This window comes from Neolamprologus multifasciatus, chromosome 19, assembly GCF_963576455.1.
Source record: "Neolamprologus multifasciatus chromosome 19, fNeoMul1.2, whole genome shotgun sequence".
Classification (NCBI taxonomy): Eukaryota; Metazoa; Chordata; class Actinopteri; order Cichliformes; family Cichlidae; genus Neolamprologus; species Neolamprologus multifasciatus.
The window spans coordinates 28,747,678-28,765,990 of record NC_140457.1 but is presented as its reverse complement, the minus strand read 5'-3'; the positions used below and the strand labels follow the sequence as shown (position 1 = coordinate 28,765,990).

At 40.9% G+C, this 18,313-nt stretch overlaps 1 protein-coding gene across 7 annotated transcripts in view; it reads left to right on the top strand.

Annotated features, from left to right (window-relative positions):
* The window catches only part of nrxn3a (neurexin 3a), a 190,859-nt gene that overhangs the window by 74,297 nt on the left and 98,249 nt on the right, over positions 1–18,313 (top strand). For all 7 annotated transcript variants that reach the window (XR_014871261.1, XR_014871262.1, XR_014871263.1 and 4 more), the window contains exons 6-7: positions 8,432–8,733; positions 11,523–11,684. Coding sequence is in view for 4 of the 7 variants with exons in the window: in XM_085144003.1 (XP_085000129.1) it covers positions 8,432–8,733; positions 11,523–11,684 (464 nt within the window). In the remaining 3 variants the exon portion in view is untranslated. The remainder of the gene's footprint in view (positions 1–8,431; positions 8,734–11,522; positions 11,685–18,313) is intronic.

The following is an 18,313-nucleotide window of genomic DNA, read 5'->3' as shown; positions in this document are numbered from 1 at the left end:
CCCTATTGTCTGAGCAGCTCAGCCTCCACTCTCTGGACACCACCAAGATGGCAGTACTGACTTCTTTTTGTTGTTGAGCTAATGCCTGACAGGCTCCATCCCCCCTTCCTGTCGCTTCTGTGTTTCAGTCCCACAATGCTGTTTGGTTCAGACATCCCAACGCACCACTGGTCAAGCTAACAAACAAATGGAAACCCACCAGCATGCTGAAATTACTGATGGTTATCTCCAAACCCTTCCCCCTTCATCGTCACAAACTCCCCTTCAGCCTATTCTGTTTTGCCTCCTTCAGCCATCCTGCACCAATCAGCCTCCCCTCAGATAAGCTTTCTCAGCTCAGAGGGATGAGGATTTTCTCGCCTATTTTTTTATTTATTTATTCCCACCCCTATTGCTATTAATCTGTCATTCACATCCACTGTTGGTGATCCTGCTCCAGTTAGTGAAGAAGTCAGCAGTAAAAGTCATATAGCAGTTTTTGTGTAATATGTTGTGATATAATTAATGCCTATCTGGTGTGTCTTTTGCTTGTTTGTCAAAGAAAATGCACAAACAACTAAAAATCTAAACTTAGACTTATAACACTTTCCTTTCTGTCTAACGAGTGTCTTCTATGCTCTTTGGCCTCACTGTTATCCTGCCATGCCACTTGGGTGTACCAAATATGTGAAATTTTCTTTGTGTGAAGGTTGACAGCACAGATACACACAACATAAAACAAACAGAGAGGATTTAGCCACCTACTGGCTTTGGACTCCATGTTAGACTGCAAACATCAACATCTGGGTCACCACAAGTCAGAGATCACAGTGCTGACTTTTCCAATTAGTAGGAAATGGAGATACATTTGTTATGAAATGCGATACTATCCATACAATACAAACACTTTTTTAAAACTCTGCTTTAAACACATGTCCAATTGCAAGAAAAGCTGCAACACTGGGTAAAAACTAAATAAAAACAGAATGCAATGATTGGCAAGTCTCTAAACTGTCATGTATGGTGCTGTGTGGCAGGCAGGACGAGGACCCAAATGCAGGACTCATAAACAACAGAGTAATAAAAGGAAGCAGGCTTAATGTGCCAGAGCCAAACTTAAATACAGGATATAAGAACACAACACCTAAAAACTAGAAACCAAGAAACTATGAACTAATAGAAAACTAGAAGCTAGGAGTTGTGATGGACACGAGGTACAGTGAAAAATCAAACAGCAAATGGGACAACACAACAACAGACAGAGGGAAACACAGCTGGGACTAATCAGACACAATGAGTCAGGGAGCAAAACTAAAGCAAACAAGGAGAGAAAGACTGACTAAATATAGAAGATAAACACTGAGGGAGGGAGAACCAAGATCACTATGAACCAAATCACAATAGTTATTCAAAAACAAACGCGTTCAAAAACTGAGGTCTAGCAGGACAAGCACAGAGATGAGTCCACTGTCAGAGGCCATAAGAAGATCATTGGTAACCTTCACTAAAGCTGTTTCTGTGCTGTGATGAGCTCTGAAACCTGACTGAAACTCTTCAAATAAGCCTCTGCAGATATTTATCCTTAGCCAGCAGTTTTAAATTTGCCTCAGTGTTTCCTGCTCTTGCCGTTAGAAGACAATTGACTATGGTTGCTGGTGTCTCTAGCTTCACATGTCTCAGAACAGAATTGCCAGTTACCAGAGTTTGATCCACAGTGGGTGTGTCACCGAGTGGTGTGTTAGGCACTTGAATGGGTTGGTGGTGAACTGGAGGCATCTTTTTAGGCCTACGCTTACGCCTCACCGTCAAGTATCATTACTGCTAAAGGAGGCAGAGGAATAACTAAACACCTGACACAAAGAGCAGGAAAATGCAGGATGGGCAGGTGAAGAGGCCATGCTGCTAGTTTTGATCACATTAGTCTGGAGAGAATGTCTGCCTCTTTAAAAACCAACTGGATGAATTCGTCTCTCTCTGGTCCCCATTGATCAATTCCATTACTTAGTGAGAGGAGTCAGCTGTAGTCTTGTTTCCCTATTTGCCTTACAGGTGGATGGGGATGGTCTCTGGGACTACTGGTATATGGCGGCTCCCTGGGGGCTGGAGAGCTGTGGTTGCTGTTTTGGAGTGTCTGTGTGTCTGCCTTGGTTGGTCACCGTGGAGGATGTGGGGTCTGGGTTTTTTGTGGTGGCGGGTGGCCTCATCCTGGTGGAGGCAGGTGTGGGCCTGGTCTCTGACTGAGTCCCTCCTTGTGCAAGGGTGGTCTGGACCCCCCTGACCACCTTGGCATGTCGGGTGGGTCGACCCATGTTAGGATGTCTGTGCCTCCAGGGCTTGTTGGTGCCCTTAGAGCAATTGGGTGGGGTGGGGCATTCAGGTGAGAGAGCAACCATGTTTTGGTGCAGCTTGTCTGACACCCAAAACAGTTTATATGATCCCTTTACTGTATGTGTCTGTTATAGCTGAGTGGTGTTGTCCACAGCATGTCTTTATCCTGTCTTCCTTCTCTCACCCCAACCAATCGCAGCAGATGGCCCCGCCCCTCCCTGAGCCTGGTTCTGCCGGAGGTTTCTTCCTGTTAAAAGGGAGTTTTTCCTTCCCACTGTTGCCAAAGTGCTGCTCATAGGGGGTCATATGATTGTTGGGTTTTATTGTAGGGTCTACCTAAATTGAATTGAATTGAATTGAATTGAATTGCAGATGAGTCCTTGGAGTCATTTGCACACTCCAGTATCCTCTATGTGGTGGGGGTGGTCGGTGCTGCTGCAGACTTGGTGGCGTTCCAGGGCATTGCCATTGTAGGCCCTAGACTTCTTCCCATCCTGTGGCCTGGTGTAGGGAATGGGGGTGCCTACTGAGCCAGTTGTTTGCTTGCTCGCTCCTTCCGGGAGTAGACCTGTACCTCCCGGTCTTACATGTTATATTGTGTAAGGCCATTCGTGTGCCGGGTGGTTCTTGGGCCCCTGGGACCCTGTTCTTGACTTGTACCAGGGTGGCCAGCCTCTAGCAGGGTCGACTTCCTATTGCCTCTCATATGAAAATATTTTTTCGTACTGGTTCATACTGACCTATACATTTTAGACTTGAATTCTTGTGTTCCCAGAGTACCATCAGCCCTGCCTTTGGCTGTGGTTTTGTTTGTATCATTTACTCCTTCAGTCTGTGTCAGTTTGTGCCTTCACAATCAAACACAGGCAGTTTTCTCAGCCTTTTCCTTTCCTGTTAATTTGCAGCAGGGGTCTCCAACTTCTGGCCTCGAGGGCCGGTGTCCTGCAGTTTTTAGATGTGTCCTTGATCCAACACAGCTGATTCAAATGGCTAAATTACCTAACAACATGTTTTATGGTTCTCCAGAGGCCTGGGAATGAACTAATCATTTGATTCAGGTGTGTAGACCCAGGGTGAGATCTAAAACCTGCAGGACACCGGCCCTCGAGGCCTGGAGTTGGAGACCCCTGATTTACAGCTTTGTGGGAACTGACTTCTTTAACTGATCTTAATGGAGAACTTGATTGTCATGTATGTGCTCAGTGTTTGAAGGGAGAGTCCATGAACAGTCTGAATGCCTTTTTAGTTATCGTTGTGAGATTGTGCCTTTGGCTCACCATGTGAGGCAGTTTGCAGGCTAAGCTGGTAGCCAGTTTGGCAGCAAAAAAATCTTACTGATGAGTTCTTCTAAATGTAAATGTTAGTGAAAGTCACCACTATGAGATCTTCATCTCGCGCCTCTGACAGAGCTTCAACAGCATTCAGAGGAAGACTGGGGACACTGGGTCTGAATGTTCAGCTGCAACTAAAGATTATTTTGGTAGTAGAATAATCTTTTTGTGTTTAATTAGTCGATTAGTCAACAGTTATTTTAATAACTCTTATCTCCACGATCTGTGTGAAAACCCGCTGTTCTAGGGTCCAGTACCCAACTGGCTCTACGTTCTAATAGTATTTAAACAAAAAAACTACCTAAACTAAACATGCTTCTGTCCAGAAGTTTAAACAAAGCTTGAAACTAAAATAAAAGGGTTTATATTTCCAGTCAGTTTACAGATGATTTAGTTCATGAATTTATGATTGCAGTGGACATGCTCCGGAGTGAGAGGTTTACTATTCAGAATAAACAGTAATATTAATGTGAGAAACAAAACTAGGAGACAGGGTAGCCCCTCCTTTACTGGTTTACTATTGTGTTTCACTCATTAGCTAACAAAGATGAAAGTGTTAGCTTAGCAAGCATCATCCATGAGAGGTTTCCGACAGGTAAGCTAACATAAACATTACTGTACAAACATTGACATAAACAACCAGTGTTGGGGAGTAACGGAGTACATGTACCGCCGTTACGTATTTAAAATACAAAATATGAGTAACTGTATTCCGTTACAGTTACCGTTTAAAAAGGTGGTATTTAGAATACAGTTACTTTGTTGAAATAAATGGATTACACGGCGGTACTTCCCTGTTTCATATTGTGGCGGGTCAGGACTGTTTGGGTTTTGTTTGACAGCTACGTTCTGTTGTTCCAGGCAGCAGTGTTACAGTTACCATGGTTACAGGGTGACGCTCTCTCTCTGTGTGTTTCCTGGGTGAGAGAGGCCTTTTTGTTGTTGTTGTGCTAAGCTAACAGGCAGAATGCTACAGGTATAGCTCTAAAGAATGTAGCATCATGGGCAGTGTAGTCCGTGCTGCAGGGAGAATGGACTGCCATACACGTTATGTGTCTGTGAGCGAGGGAGGGAGAAAAAGGAAAAGTACGAGCTGTCATCGAGCAGAAACGGGAGCTGGAAGCATGTAAATATAATAATAACCACTGCAGCCAAGAAGAGAGCCTGACGAGCCCAGCTGTAAGTAAGCTATTAAGACTCGACTGTACACCGTGTTCGTGTTTTCCTCTGAAACAATAAGTTCTGTTGGAGCAGCCTTTCAACGCCTCTCTCTGTCTCTGCTAGCAAAGTTGACCCAGACAACAAAGTAAAGCTAGTTTTCAGCTACGAGCCGACACAGAACCCACCGTATTAGCCAGAGGTCCCTTTACTACGGTTCGGAGCCGCGGACCTTCAGTAACAGTAATAAATCACAGCAATAGTACATTCATGTAGTTGTAAACAGCATGATAATATATTAAGTAATCCAAAGTATTCAGAATACGTTACTCTCATTGAGTAACGTAACGGAATACGTTACAGAATACATTTTGGGGCATGTAATCTGTAATCTGTAATGGAATACATTTTAAAAGTAACCTTCCCAACACTGTAAACGAGGTATCAACACGACACACTAACTTAAAATAAAACCTACCCATTCAGCGCTGACATCACAGCATCCACACTAGTGGCAGGTGGGCAGCATTTACACCCAAGCTCATCAATGTGGTAACTTGAGAATGAGGCAATGTAGGATTTTGAAATTGATACCATAGGGGGATCTACTAAAAGTCTTGTAAGAGTTGAAGGGCTCATTGGAGGTGGTCATCAGGGGTGGTCATCAGGAGTGTCTCGTTGCCCTCGCCCTCACCACCTAACGGGTACCTTCCTCTGCCGCTCCGCCTCCAGCCATGCCACCTGAGAGTCTTCACTGCCATCTTTGACCTCCTGTCAAAGGTGTCTTCCTCTCTATTAACGTTGACCCTCGCAGTTGCCACCTGAGTTGCACCATTGTCTCTGTCAACATTTGCCTTGAGTGAATCATCTCCACATCCACTGACAGCCTCCTGCCAAGCCACTGGTGGCTCCATGGTTGACCCCAAGAACTGTTCTTCCCCGTCAGTCCCCTTAATCGCTACGTGGCCTCGATTTTGCCCCTTGGCCAGGCCAACCCTCTGGACTGGTTTTCTGTTCTGTTTGGACTGTTTCTTTGGTTCTGTTGATGTTAATCTGAACATGCTGGTTGAGCTTATACCTCTGTATGAAACTAGAGATACTGTCACAGATCGCTGTGTGACAGGCAGAGGCAGGAGTTGGACTCAAATGGAGGACTCACACACAAGGGGAGTAAACTGAAAGAGGCAGCTTTATTGGCAGTTCAAAACTCAAGTACTAGATACAAAAAACCACAACCTAAAATGGGAAACTAGGAACTCCAAGCTAGAAGCTGGGAGTAATGAGGAAACTGAGGAGCACAGTGAAACCTCATTGCAACGAGGGACGACGTGACAACAAGCAGAGGAAGACACAGGACTGAATACACAGAGGATAACCAGAGAATGGGAAACGGAGGAAACACAGCTGGAACTAATCAGACTAACGGGACAGGAAAATAACTGAACATAATGCACACAGGATAGGAGACTATCAAAATAAAACAGGAAACAAACAGACACACACTAAGACATGGACTGAATGAATGCAGGGAGCAGACAGAAGGAGAGATACACGTGGGAAACAGATGAGTAAACATGGAGACAGAACCTAGCATACATGCTAACTACACAGGGAGGCACAAATGACTAAAATGAACAATAACCTAAGAAACTAAACTCAAGCTAAATGCCACATGAGAGCACAAGAAGCAGAAACACTGGGTCATAGACTCAGTACCACGACAGCATCATCAATACTTTCCTTGTGCTAAATGAGTTATTAAAAGAAAAAACTTTTAAAAAACATATCGGTTAAGACGATAAATCACAGAGTAAATTGCTTGTACTGTGTACTGCATGTTTACAATAAATGTAAGTGATATCAAAGCAGTGAAAGCAGAGCTATTGGCAATGCTTCTAGCACGCCGATCTGCTGTCAGTCTCCCATTGAAAACTAGAAGACTGTCCTCATTCTGAGAAAGCTGCTCTCCTCCGCTCCAAAGTTTGTTAATGGTTCATGGACACGCTCATGAAACTGACTTAAGATTCATATTACTCTTAGGCTATGTCCACACGTACCCGGGTATTTTTGAAAACGCAGATTTTTTTATGCGTTTGCACCTTTCGTCCTCACGTAAACGGCGTTTTCGGTCACTGAAAACAGAGATTTTTAAAAACTCCGGCCAGGGTGGATATTTTTGAAAACTCCGTTTTTGCATTTACGTGTGGACGAGAAAAACGGAGAAAACGCAGCGTCAAAGGTGTGCGCCTTTTTTGACGTCACACTGTGCGCCACGTTATTGTTTCGGTTAAATGAATTTCTACAATACTGTTACTGTTAATTGTCTCTGCAGTGTTTAAATGCTTACATATACACACACAGTTACTGTCCCTCCACACATACGACTCGGTTCTGCTTCTATGCCCCAGCTTTGTTTACTTTTTCCCACCGAGGCTTCTAGACTTCTGATTGGCCAACATTTCTGCACGGTTAGGAATATAGCGCCACCTGCTGCTTTGACATGTTCCTAGCAGCGTTTTCCTTCATTTCTGCATTTACGTGTGGACGGGATTATTTTTTAAAACGAAAACGGAAAATCTCCGTTTTCAAAAATACCCGTGTACGTGTGGACGTAGCCTTAGTTAAACAGTCAAGCCTGCTTCCAGAGACAAATGCGAGCACATCCTGGACATCGAGTGCATCAGCACTGAAGCCGTTCAGCACTGTGCACGTTCTCCTCTCCTCTGTATTCAAGCATTGTTTTCAATAAACTGCATGCTTAGAAAAATGCTTTGTCTCACTCCCATTTCTTCTTGTTGCATGTTGAAGTTCAACTTGGAACATTAAGGTCCAACGATGCAAAATATGAGTTTTTGCCATTTTTTCAAGTGTTCTTAAACTTTTGATCGGGACTGTATCACCAGTATTTTTTTTATTTACACCAAACCAATTTTGTGGTGTCACAACACATTAGTAAATCTATCTAAAAAAAAATTCCTTATTAACAGATTTCAGGTGTTCAGCAGGCTCATACTTCCTTTGTCATGTTTGCATGTTTCACTGTCTAACCTATTATTGTTGTTGTTGTTGTTGTTGTTATTTTGATGATGATGATGAAGTCAGTGTGCATATTGTTTCTAAACAACACCCCCAATGAAATAGATGAAACCTGTACTCATGCAGCTCCTTGTATTGGAGTCCTCTGGTAACATTGTTTGATCAAAGTGTCCAGCATTGTTGCTTTAGAGACAGAAAGTTAATTGAGAATAACACCTTTCTGTTCCTCTCAGCACCTGGTTTTGCAGGTTTTGCTTTTTGCTCTGTCATGTCCGATATTTTTGAAGGGTCATATTTATACAGTTATCACATTGATATTCCTTTTATTCACCTAAGAATATCTTTATGGTTTAACTGACCTATCCTAATTTATTCAACCTGTTTTTTTCTTTCTTTTCTTTTATATTCACCCGATTGCTTAGTAAGCAAAAAAGAAAGAAAAAAATCCTGTAAATACAAATATGATAAAGATATTATTATATTATATCTTTATTATATAATACATATATTCATTATTATGTTATATAATGTAAAAAAGATTAAAATGTTAACCTTTATTGAAACATATTCTTCACTACAATCTTTTTTTCTTACTATAGCAAGAGAAGAGAATGTGGCGACTTTCCGCGGCTCAGAGTACTTCTGCTACGATCTCTCCCAGAACCCAATCCAGAGCAGTAGCGATGAAATCACACTCTCCTTTAAGACGTGGCAGCGGAACGGCCTTATTCTTCACACCGGCAAGTCAGCTGACTACGTCAATCTGGCGCTAAAGGACGGAGCTGTCTCCCTCGTTATCAACTTGGGCTCTGGAGCCTTTGAAGCCATTGTGGAGCCGGTCAATGGGAAGTTTAATGACAACTCATGGCACGATGTCAAAGTGACCCGCAACCTCCGGCAGGTAAGGCACACAGGTGTACTTTAAGATATGAACAGGTCAGTGTTTTGGTCAACAGCAGCTGAATATACCCTGTAGAACACAAGGACGACAGCACACTGACAGCTACAAACAGGCTGGTAGTCCTGCTGACTGCCACTAGCAACAAAGCTATAAGTTTAAGTCATGAATGCATCTGTGGGTCGTTTTTACACTCATGAGTCTGTCCTTTGCCACTTTGTATCAACTGACATACTTTGTATGAACAAAGCCGCTGCTCAGTCATATAAACTTGTCTTACCCACCCCATCTTTCTGCAAAGCAAACAGGCATTGGATATGGTGTGATAAACAAACTCCATTGTATGGTAGATATCATTCTTATATCGTCGTTTTGGTTTGCTGTGTACTTCGATCTTTCCTCTTTTATGTCTTTTGTGCCCTTAGATAGCACTCCTCTAAAAACAAGGGAGCAGGTTCACTTTGCTCTTCTGATCTAGGCTTTCTTTGGCTCCTTTGCTCACTTCTTCATTTTCCTTTTAGTCTCTTCTTCCTTTTGTTTTAAATTAACTTCATGTTTTTCATTTTGGAATTTCTTGTTAACTTCTTAACATCAACCTGATTAAGATTAGGCTGACATCAACCTGTTTATGTTGAATGTTCACCTATTGGTATAATAACCAAATGGCAAATCTTGTAACAGAAAAACTGTAAGGAAAGATATAAGCTTCATGAAACAGAGACTAATCCACATTACAACTCAGATAATAGTTTACTGTATACTGTTTATATCCCGTAAAATTATATGGAAAATATGAAATAGAGCAGGATGCTGGAGCATAATAGATAAGTACCTGCTGCAGTAACAGTACTGGCTTTGAGGTAATTACACACTGATTGAACAGACTTGTAAATACGAGAAAAGAAGTCTTCAAAGAAAATGTATCTCTCTGGAAACAACACTACCTGAGCTGTTAGTGAGCTTTAGCATGCTAAAGAAGCAGCTTGCCTAATCTAATACTATTTTCTTCAACTTCGGCACAAATGTTCTCCTTTGATGGTCGAAGGTCAACGTGACCTTTGAAAACAAGAATTCTTCTGCTAATTATGAAATAAGCTCATGCAAATAGGATCACAGATGATGATGATGATGATATTTTGGGTCATTGGTTTTCCTGTCATATATTACTGCTTTGGCAGTTGAGTTATTGGCATGCAAGACATGCAGCTGGAAGATTTAAGTCCAGAGTTCTCTGGTAACATCTTTTTAAACCATAAATCTTACCAGTAGAACCAGAGGTCCTCACAGAAATATCACTTTATACCTTATTATTACAATATTGCTACATTTCCCCATATCCTGCTATGTGACCTGCACTCTTTTATTCTGCGCGCTCAGCATTTCTTTCCTCTTGGTTGGTTGGTTTCATCCTCATTATTTTCTTTTCTATATTTATTATATATATTTACACGCAACAGAAAATCAAATCATCTGCTTGCTTGATTACTAGTTACATATGAACATTAATGCATGTTTTTGTTGCTTGAAGCTAAATCCATTCAGTTAACATATTGTTTTACTATTTTACACAGACAGCAAACTTAGCACAAAGTGATTGATCGATTATTTCTTTGTTTTAACAGTGCTTCTTGGCAAACCTTAAACTGTTGATAAGCCTGTTTAAATGGTGCCACATTTGTAGGGAAGTTTGATTTGTGGGTTGAGCAGCAGAGTTGAGTATCTGAGCTGCCAATGCCAAGCAGCTTTGTGCTATTGACTCTTGGTTGGTGTCATTGGATGATTGAAGTCTGAAGAAACAAGACATGTTGGGAATTTAACAGTTGATCCATTTGACAAACAGGGCCTCAGTATCATGTGGAAGAACCATACATAGCCACTGGTTACAGATTGTATCTCACTATCTCCCTGCATTGAAGTTGCCTCCCCTCCAATGATGACAAGCCTTTTTTACCAGTGAGGGAGATGACGTCCGACACCATCACAGTTATCTATTATCAGTGCAACAATCACCATATGATCCAACTGCTGTAGACAGAATCTGGACTCATTGCTGAGCATAATGTTCCTCCACATGTGCAGGTTCATCCATATGTACATAGTACACAGTAAAGGGCAGTCATGGCTGCTCTAGGAGTCTGGAGATTGACTGTTCAGTCTCTCACAAATGTTCATGGGTAGAGAGCCACCAGCCATATCATCCTGCAAACCTCGGCTCAAACCACTTTCTTCCTGTGTTTTCATTTTGGCACACCTCTGACGTCCTCTGCTAAATGAATCTTGGCTTTCAATACACTAGCTTGATGATGCCCTGTGGCACTGGCCCTCAGTCAGATGTGAGCAGATATCAGCTGATCACTAGGTCCATGCTCATAGGTGCTCCTAATCAAGTGCCCATCAGGCATTGGATTGTCAGCACTGCACCTGGGGTAACAGCAGCTCAGCACAAGAGTCCGTCACAGAATAAGCTGTTTGGCCTTGTGCTAATCCACATTCTCAACTCTGATGCTCAATCCACAAATTCATTTTTCTTATAAACGTGGCACAACAAACAGGCCTTCTAGCGATATAAGAAACATCGTTTCAACAAAGAAATATTCAATCAAACAGAAATTTACTAACTGAAAAAAGAGAGAAATCAAATGGTCTGGCATAACTTTCTCATCATCTGTCTCATGTCATCAGTAACACAGATAAACCAGGTGTGAGTCTGCTCTCAAATAGCAGCGACCGCTCTATCTTAAACTCAAAACAAAAATATTCTGCCTCACCACGCTTTTACTCCTTTTTGCCAGGTGACGATATCAGTGGATGGGATTCTGACGACTACAGGCTACACCCAGGAGGATTACACCATGCTGGGCTCTGATGACTTCTTCTATGTGGGTGGGAGCCCCAGCACAGCCGACCTGCCTGGTTCTCCAGTTAGCAACAACTTCATGGGCTGTCTCAAGGAGGTAAATACCTCGCTTACCGTTCAGTTTGATCACTATGCAAATGCATTATTTAAAGCTGGACATCAGAAGAAACCTGAGGTTTAAGGTCATTTTTTAAAGACCTTAAACCTCAGGTTTGGCTTTTTGGACTGTTTATTGGATTCCATGTTCACATAATAATTAATTTCTATTTTGTTTTTTAGACTAAAGATTAGATTTCAGGGATCATTGAGTTTCATGACAACAGAGACCAACAACATGTAGTCGTAGTGCATTCTTAAATCTGCAAACGTTGTTTTGAAGCTTTACTTTCATGTTAACATTTAGTTAAAGTCAGTTAGTTACAGATTGGATATATTTGACCTACAGAGAGCAGAGCACTAAATGAAATAGCAGTAGCACTTTTAAGGAGCACACTTAATTGACTGCTATATTAGCCATAATTCTGATGACATCATTTCCTGCTTTAAATAAGTCCAGTCTTCTTAAATGTGTTTGCAGGACCAGTGTGTACAAAATGCACTTTAACACATGTTTCTTTTTCATTTTTACATTTAGGAATTTTTGCATTAAGAGTGTTTTTAAAGGTTGTAATAAATCAAAATCTTGCTTCCAGTTTGCTTTCATGTCACCAGGGGGACTAACATCTACATCTACTCCTGTTTCTCTCTGTGTAAGCAACAAATCTTGTTTATAAACAGGATAACTGCTTTTATTTCAAATATAAAGTTCAAGACAGAGAGAGCATCACCGCTACTTTTAGAAGGTGTTTTCTTGCATTTGCACAGCATCTCTAAATTAGAAATATCCTGCCTTAGAGTGATGCTGAAAAACTACTTTATGCAAGTATTACTCCTTGGCTGGAGTATCGTCATTCATTATTATCAGCTTAACTAAAAACTCCCCCCAAACCCCTTTTTAGTTTAACAGTTTAAAAGCAGAATGGGAGGCAGAGCCTTCAGCTCTCAGGTCCTTCTTCTATCTCTACTTTTAAGATTAAATTTGAAGCTTTCCTTTTTGCTAAAGCCGAGTTAGGGCTGGATCAGGTAGGCCTAGGCTGCCTGGAGTTCCCGTGATGAGTGTGTTTTTTTTCTTCAGTCATCTCAGTTCACATCCTCTCACTTCCGCAGCATGTCTTCTGTACTGTCTCCCTCCCCTCACCCCCTCACCCCTAACTGGTTGCAGCAAATTGCAGCCCCTGCCTGAGTCCGACTGTGGTGGTAAAAAGGAGTTTTTCCTTCTCACTGTTGCCAAATTCTTGCACAAAGGCAGTTGTCTGATTGTTGGCGTGTTCTCTGTGTTACTGTGGGGTCTTCACCTTACAACAAGGTTTCTTGAGGGAAACGTTGTTGTGATTTGGTACTATATAAAACTGATTAAATTGTAGATTACTGGTACATTTTGCAGAATAGACGGAAAAACTGACACAAGAGCTTTGAATGGATGAACCAGTTTCAGTGATTTTAAACGAATTTTAAGGATGTAAATGCTGATTCATTGATTTAATCAATACAGAAAAAAATGCAGTGGACATGTGCTACACACACACAGACACACACACACACACACACGCACACACACACACGCACACACACACTTGCAAATATTGTTTGCTTAAGGTGACGTCATACCACAGCACTAACTGGAGGAGGAGTAATATGACAGTGGGGGCTTGGCTTTCTCTGTCAGTGTTCACCAACTACACACACACACACACACACACACACACGCACACACACACACAGAATACACATATGGCTGCAAGGAGAAGGGGGTGGGGGGATGGGGGGGCACAGTAGTTATTTAATCCCCTTCTGGCCTACTTCCTGCTCTGTGTCACGCTGGTCATGTTTGCAATTCCCTGTACTAACCACTCTTGACAAGTACACACAGGGACAGACAGACACACACATTCACAAATAAACCAAATCATCAAAATCTTTATTTCTCCATCAGAAAACAGGATCAAGGCATCAGGTAACAACAGCAGAACAACCTGTAGTATTACAGTGCAAAGGACGTCCTCAGGTCACATCAAACTGCCTCAGACATCGAGTCATAGACACAAAGATGATGCTTCAGTGGCCATCACTGTAATGGTTTGGCTCACTCGATATGTAGATATGAAGCCTCATTTACACTAATAATAATAATAATAATAATAATAAATACCTTGGAAAGTCATAATTCAGCTCTACCTGCTTGAGTAGTCTGTGTGTACTGACTGTTGGTGTGATACCAACTGATTATACAGTAATGGAAATATAATTATGAATGATTAATTAATAATTATGACATTAATTATGAATACTACACTAAATTTCTGCTGTTATGTCTACTTATAGTTTGCATACTAGTTCTTTTAAATAATTCTGAAGCCTTATGTTGTCTGCTGTGATTGTGATTGCAGCCCTTCCCCAACTCTCTGTGAATGCTTCTCATGGCCACTGATCAGTGGTCTTTCTAGCTACAAGTCTGTACTAGCAATATAGATCAGTGCTGAGACATGTACACAGATGTGTCAGTGCTCTATGGACGGCTTTTTTATTGAGTGGCAGGAGAGCTTAAACATTTAACCACTGTTTATGTTCACTGTTGCCATCTTGAATTGTTAACTCAGTGTGGCTGCATATAGCTTTATAAATCAAGTTTTACATGTAAACGATGTGGGATGCATATACGAGGAGCAAATAGTTTTAACTACTGTACATTTCTGTATTAGGGATGTAGGCAATTTCTGTTAACTCACTTAACTGCAAGTTAACAGAAATTGGATGCACACACGATATAAGGTATACATGTTGCAGCCACAGTGCATTTTGTGTGTGTTTTATAAGGTTAGTCAGAAAGAAAAATAACATTACATACCTTAGACAATAATATGGCTTTTCAGTGTAACCATACGCCGACCACAGTGTACAGACATCAGTATAAGAGTGGAGTGGATAAGCATCAGTTATGTCTTCAGTGTAAACTAAGGCAACCTCTTTATTAGGATATATGGTCTTAAGTCATAAAGTGCTCATGATACTAAGCACACAATACTCTGAACACAAAGCTGAAGCTGTTTTTAACATGATTTGAAGAATTTTATGAAACAGGCAGATCGGCAGTTTAACCAAAAGCAGTTATCACTGTGTGGTTAATTTATCTTTGAGCATCTCTGCCTGAGGTTTGCTACTATTTCCCTTTTCTGTACATCCACAGGACGTGTGGTAATGGTGTGTGGTAATAACAGGTAAATGAACATTTGTTTTTAATTATTTGAATATATATGAGTGCTTGTGTATAAATACAAAAACAATACACATATGCTTTCAATTGTGTCATTTAAGTGATCTAGGTAGCTCTGTTTTGAAGTTCAGTTAACGCTAGAAAAGTGTTTTGGAGTTTGTACGTGTTTTGTCTCTGGGGGCCAGCGTATATATTTATATATAAACATATATAAATAAAACCACATTTTTTTACATTAGTAATTCCTTTCGTGCATAATTTTACATTGTTGTTAATAATAAATTAATTAAAGCAACAAAACAACCTGAAGAGCCCGTTGGGAGCTGAAAGAGCCGGTTCTCTAAAATGAGCTAGAAATCCCATCACTATATTTTATTTAAATGACTTGTTGTCCTATAACCTGTGAAACACTTGTCAAACATATCTTTTGTGAAAGCCTCTGTAGCATTTTAAGTTATTTTAAGCCAGAAACATCATTCCTGCTATAATGCAGAAGCTGTAAACACTTTGTTGGCGAAGAGACTTTTATATAGCTTTTATTTATATGGGTAACAAAGTGTAATTAAAAATGTCTTTTCCAAGAGAGATCTGGCCAAGAGGGCAGCAGAAATTACATCAAACAATGCATTACATTTCTATAAAAATACTTCAGGTAGCTAAAAAGAACTGGATTGAGTGTAATGTAGGTAAAACAACAAAAACACTTTCAAAACAGGTCATTTCTTTATTTTATATATATAATCATTTCATACACCCTGTTGACTACAGTTTATCAGAATCAGAATGCTTAGTTAATCCCAGAAGAAATGATGTGGTCACAGTTGCTCCCAGACAGCAACAACAGACCCTAAACTAAATTGAATATTACAATATATAAAAATGTTACAAATGATGACAAAATAGCTCTAATAAATCCAAATGGCTCTAATTACAAATATCCCAGTATATTACACAAAATTAAATAGATAAGATTGACAATGACGTGTCCTTTTTATCATATTAACTGTAATTTTCTCTGTAGATGATGTGAAGATATTAACAGTGTAACTATTGCAGCGTGTACTTGTACTTTAACTGGATGAATTGTACAGAGAGAAGGTCACAGGCAGGAATCATTTCCTGTGTCGTTCAGTGGTACATTCCTCAATGAATGTGCTCCTGTGACTGACACGTCACAGAGTGGGTGGGAGGTATTATCCAGCATTGTCAATATCTGAATCTGCAACACCACCTTTAGAGAGCCCAGCTCCATCCCCACAATGTTACTGGCCTTGTGGGGCAGTTTAATAAGCGAACTGAAGGGGGTCCAGACATGTGAAGCTAGAGACACCGGCAACCATAGTCAATTGTCTTCCAGGGGCCAGAGCAGGCAACACTGAGGGAAATTTAAAACTGCTGGCTAAGGGTAAACGTAAATTCAGTAAAATCATAATTCACGTCGGCAGTAATGACACCCGGTTACGCCAATCGGAGGTCACTAAAATCAATATTGAATCGCTGTGCAACTTTGCCAAAACAATGTCGGACTCTGTAGTTTTCTCTGGTCCCCTCCCCAATCAGACCAGGAGTGACATGTTTAGCCGCATGTTCTCCTTAAATTGCTGGCTGTCTGAGTGGTGTACCAGAAACGATGTGGGCTTCATAGATAATTGGCAAACCTTCTGGAGGAAACCTGGTCTTGTTAGGAGCGACGGCATCCATCCCACTTTGGATGGAGCAGCTCTCATTTCTAGAAATATGGACAAATTTATTAAACCCCTGAAAATATGACTATCCAGAGTTGGGACCAGGAAGCAGAGTTGCAGTCTTACACGCCTCTCTGCAGCTTCTCTCCTCCTGCTACCCCCCCCAAAAACCCATCTCCATAGAGACTGTGTCAGCTTCCAAAAAGTCAAAAAACAAACTAAAAACCAGCAACAAACAACTTAAACATTTACAAAGAAAGAACAATACAGTATCCACATCTGAACCAAAGAGTAAAACAGTGAAATGTGGATTATTAAATATTAGGTCTCTCTCCTCCAAGTCTCTGTTAGTACATGACTTAATAATTGATCAACAAATTGATTTACTCTGCCTTACAGAAACCTGGTTGCAGCAGGATGATTATGTTAGTTTAAATGAATCAACACCCCCGAGTCATTCTAACTACCAGAAATCTCGAAGCACAGGCCGAGGGGGAGGTGTGGCAGCAATTTTACACCAGCTTATTAATCAACCAAAGACCCAGACAGACTTTTAATTCATTTGAAAGCCTGATGCTTAACATTGTCCACCCCAGCTGTGAAACTCAGAAACCAGTCTTACTTGTTATCATTAGGGCTGGGTATCGTCACTGATTTCTAGAATCGATTCAATTCCGATTCACAAGGTCCCGAATCGATTCGATCCACGATTCGATTCGATTCAATTCGATTTGAATCTGGGAAATTTTGACAGTCAGAAATATTATAATTCAGATCAGTACATTTACATATTTTTGTATCAATGAAAAGGAAGCTGACACCTTTATCAAAGGTGTGAGCATCACAGCAGATGCCTTTGTGTCAAAGTAGCTGAAGATAAAACACAGAAAAACATGAAGGCAATTTTCCTGGCCTGGGATTTAATAAAAATATTCTGCAGTACATCAAAAACGAAAGAAAACCATTAATCAACACATGAACGTTACCTCTGAAGTTACAGCGGTTTTATTAGAGACACAGTGTTTTGCATTTTGCATAATTTTAAAAAGTTGAAATTTGTTCAATATTGAACGGCAGAAATTAGGTTTTCTTTTCGGAAGTATGTAAAACGAAAAAAAAAATGTCGGCCGACAGCCTGTAAACAACGGTAGACTTGTGCGTAACAAGCAAGCGAATAATGCAGAAAACAGACAGACAGGGAGAGAGAGGGAGAGAGAGAGCTGTGCATGAAGTGTGATTTTATTGTGTGGTGGAAGCAAAACAGCAAAAGTAAGAGGGAATTCATGACGATGTTTATGTGAAGCGTAGTTTGGATCTTCTTTTGCTGCTGGTTCAGCCAGTATTGAGAGAGATAAAACTAACAGCTTTATGATCAGCGCAAAAAGGGCGTAAACACACAGCGCGGACCCGCGGATCAGAATCAGCGAGCTGTCGGCTTTCAGCCCCGACCGTCAGCTGAGAAAGGCGACATCTCACTGATTCTGATCCGCGGGTCCGCGCTGTGTGTTTACATCTTTGTGCAGAATCCGTGTTCCTGCTCTCATTTACTGTCTTAGCTGTTTGGTGGTTGTTGAAATTTTGTGAGATTTCACCAGAGATTCTGGCATTTTGGGCAAAATAAATTTATATAAAAAAATCGATTCAGGATTTTAACGAATCGATTTTACGTTATCCAAGCCAGAATCGATTTTAATCGATAAATCGATTATAAAAACCCACCCCTAGTTATCA